This window comes from Opisthorchis viverrini (assembly GCF_000715545.1).
Source record: "Opisthorchis viverrini unplaced genomic scaffold opera_v5_140, whole genome shotgun sequence".
Lineage (NCBI taxonomy): Eukaryota > Metazoa > Platyhelminthes > Trematoda > Opisthorchiida > Opisthorchiidae > Opisthorchis > Opisthorchis viverrini.
In genome coordinates, this window is record NW_008751796.1 from 494,949 (window position 1) to 509,422 (window position 14,474).

Sequence of the window (14,474 nt, forward strand, 5' to 3'; positions counted from 1 at the left end):
CGCTCGCCGCGCATGTCAGATGTCCGGGGTTCAAATCCCGGCACGGTCATTGGATATACACTGCTGATCATCTCTAAAAGAGGGAAACTCCAGTCCAGTGCTTCCCTTTGGTGTGGACTCACCGGAATAATTACGCCAGAACAGTAACACGGTTGTTCAAACGAGAGTGGTGTGGCTATGAACGAATCCTCAGTAGTAACGACGAGTAAATCCTCGGAAAGTCAACACAAGCTTGGAACTCATTAAACCATCTTTGGGGTCTTTTTGATTCATCTGAAGATAACAATATCGAAAGTAAATTCAAAGAAGCTTGAAGAGTCATCAGGCGCACTTGGTCTTTGTAACTCGGATACTTTTGCACACCTTTGGGCTACTTGACAATTGTAATCCAATTCGATGAATCCGTACTGTCGAGTTCAAATGTGAGGAACGCTCAAAATTGGGCAGTGACATGTGGTGTACATCTCCTTGGACTACCATCAGGTGAAAAGACGGTCTGCACCGCAAAAAAACCATCTGCCAAATTGTTCTTTCAAATGACTTAATGAAATTATATAGTGAATTTAGTCGACTGGCTCTCCTCTTACGTTGGTTAATCTACACAAGCGGTTAGCCCTCGTCTCTCACAAACGAAGATTTGGTTGGTAAATTGATGAGACTTTACCAGGTTTTTCAACTTTCTCATAATAACGATTCCTCATGATTTGTAACACAACCACAGCATATAAAACGACGAACGTTAGCTGGCTTGTTTCCCCAAAAGTCCTAGAGATTTTCTGTCAAAAACCATACGAACTACGAAGAGTTCAAAGTTCCTCAGCTGGCACATAGCCCCGAATCATGTGTACAATGTGAGGTTTGCACCGGGACACTTTTTTAAACTAATTGGTACACAATTGAATGGAGTACACGTTGGTACATTTGGTGACCTTAGGGAATGTGCAATCGGGTGTCGAGAATCTGGCCACACCAGTCGTTGCGTCCGACAATTTTTGCTGTCTTGGAGATCACGTTCACCTTATCCATGAATAACCGGATCAACCAAATGATTCGAGAGGTGAAAGTATTTCGTTTCCTATGGATGGACATCTTTCGAGTTCCGTATAAGAGGAGTTACCAGGCATATTGAAGAGAAATCAAATGCAAGAATGTACTTATCCAGCTGACCTTGAGTCACAAAATGGAACCAAATGAGATAAACTTACACATAGAATGCACTTATCCAGCCGACCTTGAGTCACAAAGATGGAACCAAATGAGATAAACTTACACATAGGCTCGATAACTGCGGATACGGTTGGTAAAACAGCCGACCGGAATTCATCGGTGTTGTCAATTTTGCATTCCAGATGTTTCTGCTGATGTCGACGTTGAACAAGCAGCTGCAGTACACTCAGCGTTGCCCGTCTGTGGATGAAAAGAATTGATGAATTTTCTGATCACAGAAAATGTCACGTGTCAACTTCGGATGACTCATCGGGTAGGACAGAAGGCAGCACATTTCGCGGTAAATATACTTTTTTCCCGAACAACTGAGTTCAATTCAATTGGATGATCAAACAGGTCTGTGCCTGACTAAGTCAGTTTTTACTTTGAAACTGAGTATCAGTGTGTGTACCCAAATGCGAGAGCGGATATGCTTATCGGTGTTCCCATAATAAACACAACTGAATAGGGCACCAGATAAGACTAATTTCCTCATGAACGGTCTTGGTGACAACTTAGTCGTCAATAAATAGGCCAGTGATAAACAAATATGGACAACTTTGAAAGTAACGCAGAATTGAGTCACGCAAATGTTAGATGGAGTGTGACGCAAGCCTAACCTAACATTCTGGTAACAGTATTCTCAGCGTCATCTCCAGGACAACCATCATCATCATCGTCATCATCATCATCATCATCATCATCATCATCATCATCATCATCATCATCATCATCATCATCATCCGAATCATCATCATCATCGTCATCATCAACATACAGAAGGTAAATACTGGCCTTCGTTTTCAGTAAATCCACCAGGAGTGGGTCTAGGTCAAAAGCACCAAGGTAACAGAAGAACAAGGAGCTAGTACCAGAAACTCACGGTCTCTAATGAGACCGTGCCAAGTCTGCTGTTCGGTCTGCTGTTACGTAATGAGGCTCCTAATGAGGCTCCAGCCCACCTTGGAACTCGGGCTGATATTGTCCAAATTGTTCCCGTGTTGCCTTGTTGATTTCGCATTCAAGATACTGCCTTTCAGATGCACCAGCCTGCTCCCCCCATTAAAGTGTCCAGGGCCGAGCAAGCCTTGCACCGGACGTCCTGGTGTAACGGTGATACTACTGATCGGGAGGCACGCGAGTAGTATGTGTTGTTTGTAGAATTTCGCTTTGCGTCGATGGAGAAAGAGAATTCTGTTGCGGAATTCGTGGGGCCACTTTGTAACATTTGCTTGGATTTGAGCGACGAATGATTGGAGGCAACTAATCTTTAAGAAAACTCGTTCGGGAGAGCATCTGTGTCCAGTTTTTGGAACTAAGATGCAGATTAGAGTTTCGCTTCCTTGTTTAATGGTTTGTAACCGATCAGTTAGCATTTCCGAATAAATGACTCCCCATCGAAGGCCTTCTTCCTTTCACTGGTATTTCTGATCAAAAGAACTGACGGCCCTCCGAAAAAAAAAACACCAAGAGTTTTCAGATAGTGAAACCAGCGGCTAATGGGCATTTTATTGATTCGTTTGTGATGATTATTCGAATCGATTAATTCACATAACAAACTGTTGACCAATTATGGAAGTTGGCATGCGATTTCTGTGGATAGACTCAAAAGTAAGTAACACTTGTCGCTTTATTCTCACAAAGTAGCGGTTGCGCCGAAATCAAGTATATGCGATAGAATCACTCTCACCTAATCAAACTTAGATATCTATCAGTTCAGTTAACCCAGTTTTAACACAGGTATCAACCGGATAGAGTGAAACAGCAAACTCACGTGTGCAACTCCCCGTCAGGTGAAACATTTCTTGCTAAAGAATGCTGGGGCAGCGGGTGGTGCACGAATGGCGCAGTATAGTTGACTGGTTCGAAAAAATGCTGTTCGACGATTTCGAACTTCTCATCGACTTCCACTTGGCTAAGTCTACCACTTGATTGACTGTCCAATGCATCATGCATCGGTGCCCTTACGCTGCCCAATCCAATAGCCCTTTCACCTTTCGTCGGGTCTAGTGGTACACCGGAAAGGAACCAGCGAATGGTCGGAGCTGGTTTAGCCGCGGATGAACGACATTCCACAACCAATCGTTCTTGCTCTCGTATCCACAACACCGGAGGTGGTTTTGAAATACGTATTTGCTCTCCGGATGTGTCGGTTAGGTTGAGTTTTCGTGTATTATCAAACAGTACTGGTTTGTAGACGTGGGAACCGGAACCGATCGCCGGGTCGTCTGCAACGATACGACTATTTTCAAACTGTTTTGAACGAGGAATCAAATGCATGGTCCCCGTGTCCAGTAGCTTTTGGTTCGCTTGAAAGGGGCTTTGTACAAAAGATTCGCTAATGATATGTGGTCGGTCAAGTTTTGAACCGGGAAGCTGAGCGCTGAGCTCTTGATATCGAGTTGGTTGGTCACGTCTTGCTAGCGTGAGACTGGTTGGTGGAACTGGAAGAAAACAGAGTTAGGTAGACACCTTTTAAGAGTTGTTAAATTAGCCTATATCAATAGGTTGATCAGTCTATAGCGGGATCAGAAGACCAAATATTATGACTAACGTTCGAATTACACAGGCAAATGGATATCTTTGTTTGACATCCAACGGTGTGGTTCTCTTTTTTTACTGAAGTGTCAACACACGTTGGTTGGCCGATAAAACTTCTACTGTCACTCACTTGTAGTAACATATATGTGGCTGTGCCGTGAGGCAGAATTCCTATAGCAAAGGGGGTGTGACTGGACTTGAAACAATAGTGTAAAGGGAACGCACAAACACGCTTGGCTTTAGACACAACTAGCTCATCTGCAGCGACATCTAAATGGCTCCACTGAGATAATTCTGTCTGAAGCGTCAGAGCTGGCCAAGCGACGTCCAACGTGATGGACCAGACCATTCGCTCACACGAAAAACCGCTCACTGGTGTCATACGGAGGGTGACTTCTGATAAGGGATGACCCGGTCCCAAGGGTGTTTCAGACCGCTCCAAGTTTGACAGATGATCGCGGTCTTTTTTACCATATGATACCTAAGAAATTGGTTGAGCTGCTAAATTCAGTCTCTGGTTAAATCCACCGCCCAACACAGTACTCTCAGCTTATTCATTGCCGTAAGGTGCACTTAAAAAGCTCTGAGGTTCAGGTGTACAACGCATCTTCCTGTGTGCAAGCATGCGGAATTTGAGGATTGAAGAATTTATCCTTACGATGTAGACAGGACCATATAACGTCGCCTTTACTATACCAAGATATTGCACACGTGATTGATCAGCTGAAAGCTCAAATTCCGGGAACAAATGACATCGCAGCTGGATTCGTGACAGCGTGTAATCCGGCACACCTAAAGCTAAAAAGTTTCATTGAAGACGCTCCTAGATTCATTTACCTCGGCCCCCTAAACATAGCAGACTAATATGTAACAATAATCACATAACAAGTCCATCGGATATGTCAGCTAAGACTATCGTAATTTTTCAAACCAATTAGATTTTACCCAACAGATAAGCTTTAGGACCAGTCTCTGGCCTGAGAGAGGATTTAGAGACCGGATTGTCACTCGTCACCGGTTGCTTGAACACTGATCAAAAGTTTCCGCAACTCACTGTCGGGTGCTTCATCAATTGTTGGATCCTGTCGCGCTGTTTAATGTCATACAGTTTGACAGAGCGCCGCTAGGGTGGATACTCACAGTAGTCATTTATAAAAAACTTGAAAAATTGCTCGGCCTGGTAGACCACCAGGCCATTTTAATCACATTTGAGATCATTAATATAAAAACAACCACGCTTTACTCAGCCCTATCACTAAGGTGCAATAATATCTATCTATCTATCTATCTATCTATCTATCTATCTATCTATCTATCTATCTATCTATCTATCTATCTATCTATCTATCTATCTATCTATCTATCTATCTATCTATCTATCTATCTATCTATCTATCTATCTATCTATCTATCTATCTATCTATCTATCTATCTATCTATCTATCTATCTATCTATCTATCTATCTATCTATCTATCTATCTATCTATCTATCTATCTATCTATCTATCTATCTATCTATCTATCTATCTATCTATCTATCTATCTATCTATCTATCTATCTATCTATCTATCTATCTATCTCTCCATCTGTTTATGTATCTGAAAATTGATGCACTATTATCATCCCGATGGTATGTTAAGCTGACAGGGCTAACGGCGAGGCAGTTCAGTGAGACTGGTTTGACATCGCACATATCCTGCGGCGTGTACAAAATGGCTGATTTAGGTACGTGGGCTGGGACTGCCACTGCAACAATAAACTAAACACGTGACTCAGTGCGGTGGACCTAAACATTGATTATTCTCCGTTTGAAAGCGGATCAGAGCAATTTTGAGGGCCCCCATATTACCTGATGTGGTGTTTTTGAAGGCAGTCACATTCACAATTTTCTGTGAACAACACGTCCATCGGACAAGATGAAAGTAAAATTCTAGTGGTTCCTTGATATAGGGCTGAATTTATGCGCCGGGTTTTACAACTTCTCGCGGCTTTAGTTTGAAGATACGAGAAGTTTGACACTCCCAGCTAACAACATAAAACTATGAGGGTGGACTGTTTAGCGAGTGGGCTGATTCGTTCGATGGTTCGCAGTGAGCAGATGCTGACCGGGGGAAATAATAACCCTCTCCAGGATTTTTCGAAAGTCCTTGGAATTTATAGAGAACTGTCCATTTCGGGGCGTTACTAGGGGCATATTGATGATATTTTGCAGTCATAAATTGAGTCGTAAGGGGCCTTCATCTAAATCTTATGACTGACTTGGGATGATGATTTAACCTTGAACGAACTGAATCATAAGCATAACTTCATTTTCTGGACTTATTTATCCTTTTAAGATGAACTTCAGTTGCACGCAGTACTTCTACAACCGTTGGAGTTTCACCATGGCCTTATGAAGCACGCCGTCGAAAGGAGTTGCTTCCATTGGAATAAACCAGTCACGTTGCTGTCGTAATCATTTTTTTCATGACTACTTAATTAGTAGTGAAACAATGCAGTGTGGGGACAACTTCAGACAGGCAGATGACATCCTTATGCATATTTGATAAAACTGTCGAACAGGCAGAGGAACGCAATTTCCCAAATTGCTTTACGACAAAGCAATTTTTGTTTTTTGGGAGACGTCGGTCAATTGTGACAGCTGCTTTCTGTAAATCATTGCGTATCCGAAAGGCCAATGTACCCACTGACTTGTACAGGATAAGTTCGTTTATTTTACTGAAGACAACCTGCAATCACACAAGGTCGTTTTGTGGAACGGAGCTGATTAGTGATTATCGCGTCGCTGATATACACAACACTATCAGTAATACCGCACGTGATTCGATGGCAAGTCAGGATGGCTGACATGCGCTGAGTGATCAAACGTTCTCAAAATCATTACGTGTGCAGGATGATCCCATCGGTAGCAAAAATAAGGACGGAACCCTCAAGCAACTAGCTATTCCTGTCAGAAGTTCTGTTTAAGATTTCGAGTGCAGCGCCTGTCATTTTCCAATGGTTCCCATCCTCCTGACAACGTTGGAGTACGGTTACTTGCCGAAAGGAACATAAAAAATTTGCCTTGCCCCGACCCGAACAACTAAGACTTTGCGGTTGTGATTCACGGGGATTGAGTCAGTGAGCTCTGAAAAAGTTACTACCTGACAGGAAACCATGCTGTGGCTGTTTTTAGTCCGTAGTTTGGACGCTCCCACTCCACACGTACGCTTCCAATGACATAAAAGGATATCTACACAGAGTTGGGTTGATTGGCTGAAAAAAGGAAATGGTGTTGCTTGTTTCTGGCAGACTACGTTTGACGTCCCCATCGATTTTTGAATTACAGTCTGTGAAGAATGATTCTGCTAAAACGTGCTTCTGCTCTTCCCCAGAATCTATGATTGATCTTGTGTGTAAGCGACCATTGACTAGCCAAGTATTCTTACTTACACGACGTTTGGCTCCAATAGGATCCTCAACTTAGCCACTCCAAATTTCCCGTTTATGGTGGTCTCCCTCAGTTGAATCTTGATTAAAGAAGGTCTTATAGATCAGCACTAATATTTCCCCGGAAGTTCGTACTTACTTTACTAAATGACTTGGGGAAATAGAGGAAGAAACAACGTTCGTATCCGAAACCTTATGGGGGTCGAGAACTACCACCAAGGTGGCTCAGTGGTGAACTTACTGACCGAAAGCTCCTTGGTTCGAGCCTAGCCCAGGCATCTCAACCACTCCTAACTCAGTTTAAGCAACCGGTAGTATCGCAGCCCTCGTGCGTCCTCCAGGTGGTATGGTATCTAGGCACGCAAGAACCATGACAAAGACATGAACTACTAATTCCGTGCAATTTGGTTTCAAGTAGAACATAAAGTTGACGGCAAACCCGGGGACTATGCCTACCTGATGAGCCGCAAAAAGGGCGAAACCGGTCCTGGGCTGTCGACGGATTTTCAACAACCTTATGAGTAGTACATTACAAATATATACATGTATCACAATATCTCGAATATCGTAATGACTGAAACGTGAGGTGGCATGGTGCAGCACATTCCGTTGCTTTAGAACATCACAAACGAGAGATTCAGCTAGGTTCCAGGTGAGTCTCACGAAAAACCAAATTAGTTTGCAAATGAAGGGACTGCGCCTACCTGATGAGCCGCAAAAAGGGCGAAACCGGTCCTGGGCTGTCGACGGATTTTCAACAACCTTATGAGTAGTACATTACAAAGATAGACACGAAATACAGTTTTGCTGCTATTCCAAGTGTCCTCTACATAGCATGAATGGGTTGGATTTGTAGGTTATATTATTTGTGAAGACCATTTTTTTCACCATTTTTTCACGATTACGCGACGACGAGTTCAGGCATAAAAACGCACCGAACTTACAAAAAATTGTGTATAGAATTATTGCTAGCCTGGGAATCGCGGTGCTGGATAGTATTGCGAAATCGACCAACAACAGTGAACAACTTACTGATGATTTTCAGGTATGCGGGTTTGCTTGCCAGGGTTTCGATCAAAGGTGGCGGGGAGGCTTTGTACAATTTTACGTCCGCTTGACATATAAAACTCGCTTCATCTTCCAGCGAGACCTCATGAATTAGCAGGTCGTAGATGCCTGAATTTGGGGTAGACAACGAAAATGGGTTGGAATCATATAAGCGACCAGACGAACTGGCTTCGGTGGGGTTACATGGTTGGATGTACGGATGTAAAAGGGAACAGTGGGCAGATGTACCAACCTACCTGGCCCTGAAAATTCATCTTACGAGCCGAAGAACTGTGTTGAACATGCACTAGGATGAACGTGATTTCCGGATTCCTCGGTGACTGTATTGAAAACCAAGCATTATGCAATCGTGCACGTCGAAATTGCTTGACATGTCCTCAGTATGTGTTGGTGATGCACCTCTTTGTGTCGATCCCAGTGCTTGGAATATGCTAAAGTTATTCATCAAACGAATCCCTCAGAAAGTTGAACAGCATGTGATGTAACGAATCATTTACATCGTGGAAGTATCAACCCTTTTAGTCTCGAATGAATGGTTACTTGATGTTGAACGAAGAAACTGTGGCCGTTCTATCCACTCAGCCCCACTGAGTGATTGCCCGTAAGAGCTGGGTTATTCCAGGTTTACCGTGTGTATATCCCACGGAAGTTTTAATCCAGAGTTTGTTTCTCAACATAGAATTAAGATAGTTTTATACTTACTCTGTCCAGTGGCTGCATAAGGGACGCGAAACGCACCACTATGCGCGGGGGGTTTGCTTATCTGTTTCGCTCTGTGTGATTGTTCTTGGTTCTTGGTTGCTTTATGTGCCAAAGAATGAACGAGTACAATACTGCTAATCGAATTTTCCTCTAGGTCGGTGTTCCAAGGACCCAGTTATTAGCATTTCGATCATCACACATGCATGAGCGACACATGCTTTGAGCAGATGTAGGGCGCTGCAAACTGGAATGCGTAGCGGAGAATGGGACAAAAGATCCACGGCCAAACATGAATATATCCGCGCTTCTGTATTAAGAAGCATGCTCAGAATAATGGTCATGATGCAACCGTGATACTACTGATCGGGGGCATTCGAGTAGTATGTTTTCTCGTTAATCCGCTTTGCGCCTCCTGAAAAGTGAGACCTATTACGGAATTTGTGAAGTCGCTCTGTAGCGTTTGCTTGCAATTGAGTAACAGTCAAGGAATATCCAGGAAGGTGCAAGAAGACGCTTTCAAGTAGAAAAAGAATATTCAGTTTTGTAAACAAGATGCATATGAGAGTTTTGCTCCCCTGTCCAATAGACTATAACGATTCTGTTGGGATTTTCTAATAAGTAACTCCACATCGAAGGCCTTCTTTCTCTCAGTGGTATAAATATACTGTTACGGAAGCTACAATCTTAGTGTTTAGAGCTCGCATTTTGCTGGTTTGTAATCGAAAGTCTATCCAGGAATCAACTACTCTTCTGTTAGTCACAGTCATGTTCCTTTCTATACAGTGGAACAAACTATCAAGTTTTCATTGGAACACAGTAATTGTCCACAAAGTAAGTATTTGTTTGAATCCGACGGTTTGGTAGATTCTCACGCGCTTTAAAAACAGGTTCTCCATGCCACTTTTGGCTAGCCACCATGTGACTTCGATCAACCGGCAAAATGATTAATAACCAGAATAGCGAAATCTGGCTCGCTGATGACCAAATCCACCGGCAAATAAAGGACAGTTTGTAGAATATCATAAACGAGGGATTCAGCCGAGTCTCTCGTGAAAACCAAATTGATTTGCAAACGAGTGTATTTCCCGAAAACAGTCCAATGCGTGTTCAAGGAGAATATAAGGTTGATGGAAACTCGGGGACTGCGCCTACCTATTGAGCCCGAAGTGGTAGGGCAAAACCGTTTTTGGCCTGTCGAAGAGTTTTCAGCAACCTTGGGAGTAGTTTGCTTTATGAAAAGATACTTTTAGTTTTGATCTGAGACCTTTCGAAATTGGTATATACCGAAATGTGTGACTGGTAAACGAAAAATGCTAGTGGAGCAGGACCTTGCTTATCAAACGTTTGTACGGATATGTGGTAACCGATCCTCTACGTTTGTCCAAGTCTGTTCCTGATCTTCAAATCCCACTACCATGGGTAAGATGATGAGTTCTTATCTGTTTCCAGATGACATTTTCACATAAAGGTCCCATCAGCAGTGCGGTGGTTGGACTTTATCCCCGTCAATGAGATCAGACTACTTGAGAAAGCTGAACAACAGCAGTTGTTCACCTTTGCGCAACTCGGGAGGTTCAGTTGATATTCAGCTGAGTCTTTTGTTAAACCTGAAGTACTAGACAAATCAGTCCATCTGTCGAACTCCGTACAACTTATGTTCAAACAAGACACAAAAGTGAAAGAGCATCGGACGCACTTTACAAACCTGATGCCCCGAAGAAGGGTGAACCCACTGCAGCCTGCCGAAATTTTCACCAACCTTGTGAGTAGTTTCCTCCAGTAGTATACACTCCAGCTAAGAGAAAGAACAAAGGTATTCCCCTGTGTATATGCAAAAGATTTTGAAGCATAGAAAAGCCCTTTGTCAGGAGTAGGCGTTGGGCAAATTTTGGGGCGTGAAGTAAATTGATCACCCTAGTAGGATTGCGTTTATCAGCATATCGTTTCATTGTTTTATCTATGTGTTTAGACCTGACGTTCCAAACCAATGAAATTATTTTATGTTAATGATATTTTGCAGTTTTTTTCAACTGACGAGTGTTTTGGCGTTGCGTGTGTAGAATAGAAACGTTGGCTTTTCAGTTCTTGGCACTGATATTTTGAACGTATCATGGACCATTGGACTTTTACTTAGACGCTTGTTCGCCTACTAGCCTTCCTGACAATTTATCTGTTACTACGAGAAGAGAGGGGAATTCAGGATAGAGTTTGGGCGAGGTAAACACTGTGTTCAATATCATACAATTGGAGATGAGTTGAAAACGACAGTGTGCTTGTTTTGTCTTTGGAGATCCTCACTGTTTACACGATCACCATCGCAATCTCCCGGGGATTTGAAATTTCTTAGACAGTCTAGTAACCAGGATAGCGGTGTTTGGCTCGCGGATGACCAAGTCCACCGACAAATCAAACATACTTTTGGTTTTGAACCAAAACTCTTTGAGACCGCTATATTCCCAAATATGTGACTGATAAATGCAAAATGCTAGTAGAGTGGTTGGATCAACAAGCTAATGCCTAAGTGTTCATAGCTGGATCAGGTCACACAGCAAAATGTCTGATGCCGCAAGGTCGTTCCCTATCGATCAGCTTTAAGACTAGACTAGCCCTGTGAACAACGCTCAACAGTAGATCGAAGACCAAGCGCTAAATTAGCAATGAAACGGGCAGATGAGCTCTGCTCTGGGCTTGAGCAAGGCAGGGTCTCGGCGCACAACGAAGCCGAAATCGAAGGATCTACACGCAATCAGGAGACGAAAACAACCTTTAACAACAAGTGTTTTGATGGCTGAATCCTGTTGGCCGAAAGGTAGCGCAAGCGAATTCTAATACAGGCAACTCCAGAAAGACGGTGATGTCTTTTGGAGCCCAGAGAGTTCCCAAGTGCACATGTCAAGTGCCAGATATCGGATTAAAACACAAGACGAGTGCAGCTGGGGGTGTTTCAGTATTGCTCTGAAGGAAATTTGCTAGCTTATGTGGTAACTTTCTCAAAGGCTGGAAACGAACAAAGTCAATATATTGGTGAATTGACATTCTCTGTTAGTATACTATCAGCACAGTTCATGGGGAGGCAACCGAGAATTCAACTGTTTACCTTGTGTACGGATTTATTGTGGGACGTTATCAGGTTGGAATGCTCAATTAAGAACTATAAGTTTATAAGAGAATCAGGAAGGAACAAAAATACCATTGAATACCACTGACTGTCCCTCAAAATCAAAAACCGCAGGTGTGCATTGCCCTGGTTTAATTTTGATCAGGAACATTGATCCTACAGCCCAGTCGAGCACATGCTTGCGATTTAACCTCCGTGAACTGCTCTTACAATTGTCTGATATTATTTTCAAAAATTCTGCAAATGTGCAATCAACAGCACCCAAAAGCTGATTAAATATATGCCCCGGATACGCATTTTGATCAGCTTACTGGATATCTCTGCAATTTTTTAGCACATTTTCTTCAGTCATCCGTTGATTTGGCTCCAACAGCGATCTGCACTTCACGGAGACGTGATTTTGTCCAGCTTAGAACCAAAAGGTTGCCGCGCCGGCACAAAAAATCTATCCATCTTAATGTGAACAGACCAGTATTACTTATAAACAACGAGAAACCGTGCAGTACGGGTTCAAAAAGACATTTTTCTCCAAGCTTTCTTGGAAGTAAATATCAGTGGTCCAGATTATGCAAATGCCTTCATTGAGCGAGACAACTGAGAGTGTTTTACCATTGGTTGTCAAAATGTGTTATTCGAGTTGAGTACTTCTAAGAGCCACACAAGAGGACTGCGTTTGAGAAATAATTCATAATATCCATGACGTCGAAAACCTGAAATAAGCGTCAGTCAAAAGGCATCAACGATTTATGGCACACTACCGTGGGCGAGTAACACTTTCCAAGGTGATACGTAGGTGAAACGAACTGAAATTGCTTAGCGTGCAAGCTGAACACTATTTTTTCAGTGAATTAACAAAACGACAGAAATGAGAAAACCAATACTGGACTCGGAATGCGAGCACTACGTGTACTTGTCCAAAGTGAGTTTTTAATACACATACAAATTAATAGTGCGAGAAGTGTATCAGTGCTGAAGCCGTGTCGGTTTATTTTGAAATATTCCAGGCTGTGAGAACCTGGTTTCCTGTTTAGTTGTCAACGTGCACAAAATGTCAGTAATTTTTACAAGTACGCTTCACGTTTGTTAGTTCCACCAACTGGAACAAAACAATAGGTACTATTATCGCGTGACTTAAAAACAGATATTTTCAAGTTCCCACCCAATTCGTGATCATGAGATAAGTGTACTTCAGAGAAGCTCCAGCAACACAATTCTAGAAGGTTCTATTATAAATAATACAAATCGATAACCAATGGCGGTTGTTGGACGTTGCTCAGTAAACTGCCAGCACAGCGGCACGGTACCTACAGTTCGCAGGAACCACAGTCGCAATGTGGCAGGAGTTCCGTTGTAGATTGCAACTGACTGTCCATTTGAAATATCTTTCAGCTAGTTTGTAAAGGTTCCGTCGATAGACGGGAGGACATCATTAGTTCACTCTTGTTGTTTGGCACACAGACTGCATCGCTGTTGAATCCCTGTACTTTATCATCCTAGAAATATGCGCGCACGTGATAAATAAGAAGAAAAATTACGCGATTGTGTTCTGAATATCACTCGATTTTAGGTGTTCGCGGAAGGTCCAGATTTTGCATTGCTGTCGCGCGAGTCGTTGAGTTTTTTTCCTGGCCACACCGGTGTGGAGACGCACCCGATTCGAGCTTTGCTTGCTTCAGAGCTCTTTGACTAAAATGTCCTGTGAGTACGTAATTCTCCCTCAATCGGTGAAAACTTACTCGCTAGCAAGTATTGACGTCGGATAGAATGATTCGCGTTTCTAAAGCAGGAACACGTTCGCCATGCATCGTCCTGATGTAGCTAAGAATGTTGAGCTCCCCCGAAACTGAACTTCCAGTCAGCGGTTATGTGTAGGCGTCAAATTATTCGGGCCGGGCTACGAAGGCTACTTCTCAACTAGAGCGCTGGAACTTTAAATTTTACACTTTGAATTTGCACAATCTTTCCTCCCTCAGATTACTGCATCATCTGCCTGGCGGAAGATGCCAGCTGATAGCTAGCGTTTGCTTCCGTCTGTATTTTTCCTCCACTTTATAACATTGCGCTGAATGTGCCCTCTCTGCTAAGCCAACTGTCGCACGGCTGAGCACACAGATCAACATCGTTTTCGACTGCCTGTCGAATTTTAGTTAACAGACAGAAACGTATACCGATAGATGGGATTAGCGATCAAGGAGGGAGACCACTGAGAGTGTAACCCATAAAAAGCCATCATTTCGGTAGCAGATTTTCACACAGTTGAGTCTCAATTTCTTCGAGTCCTTTTTATCGATTATCCAATCTTGGTTTTCTGGGTTACTTCTCCACAAATGTCTGTCCGCAATGTTTTACATGAGGCAAAAATCGAGTGACTTTTTCTGCCGTAAACGAGGGTCACTGAACATAGATAT

General features: G+C 42.9%; 2 protein-coding genes across 2 annotated transcripts in view; one reads left to right on the forward strand and one right to left on the reverse strand.

Moving 5' to 3' along the window:
* Positions 1-209, forward strand: part of T265_06620 (hypothetical protein) — a gene marked incomplete at both ends in the record, with an annotated part of 5,747 nt that extends 5,538 nt beyond the window's left edge. Inside the window, one exon of the mRNA XM_009171933.1 lies at positions 81-209. Coding sequence (XP_009170197.1) covers positions 81-209 — 129 coding nt within the window. The remainder of the gene's footprint in view (positions 1-80) is intronic.
* The window catches only part of T265_14083 (hypothetical protein), a gene marked incomplete at both ends in the record, with an annotated part of 73,942 nt that overhangs the window by 23,653 nt on the left and 35,815 nt on the right, over positions 1-14,474 (reverse strand). Inside the window, 3 exons of the mRNA XM_009171955.1 lie at positions 1,827-2,071; positions 2,981-3,650; positions 8,211-8,354. Coding sequence (XP_009170219.1) covers positions 1,827-2,071; positions 2,981-3,650; positions 8,211-8,354 — 1,059 coding nt within the window. The remainder of the gene's footprint in view (positions 1-1,826; positions 2,072-2,980; positions 3,651-8,210; positions 8,355-14,474) is intronic.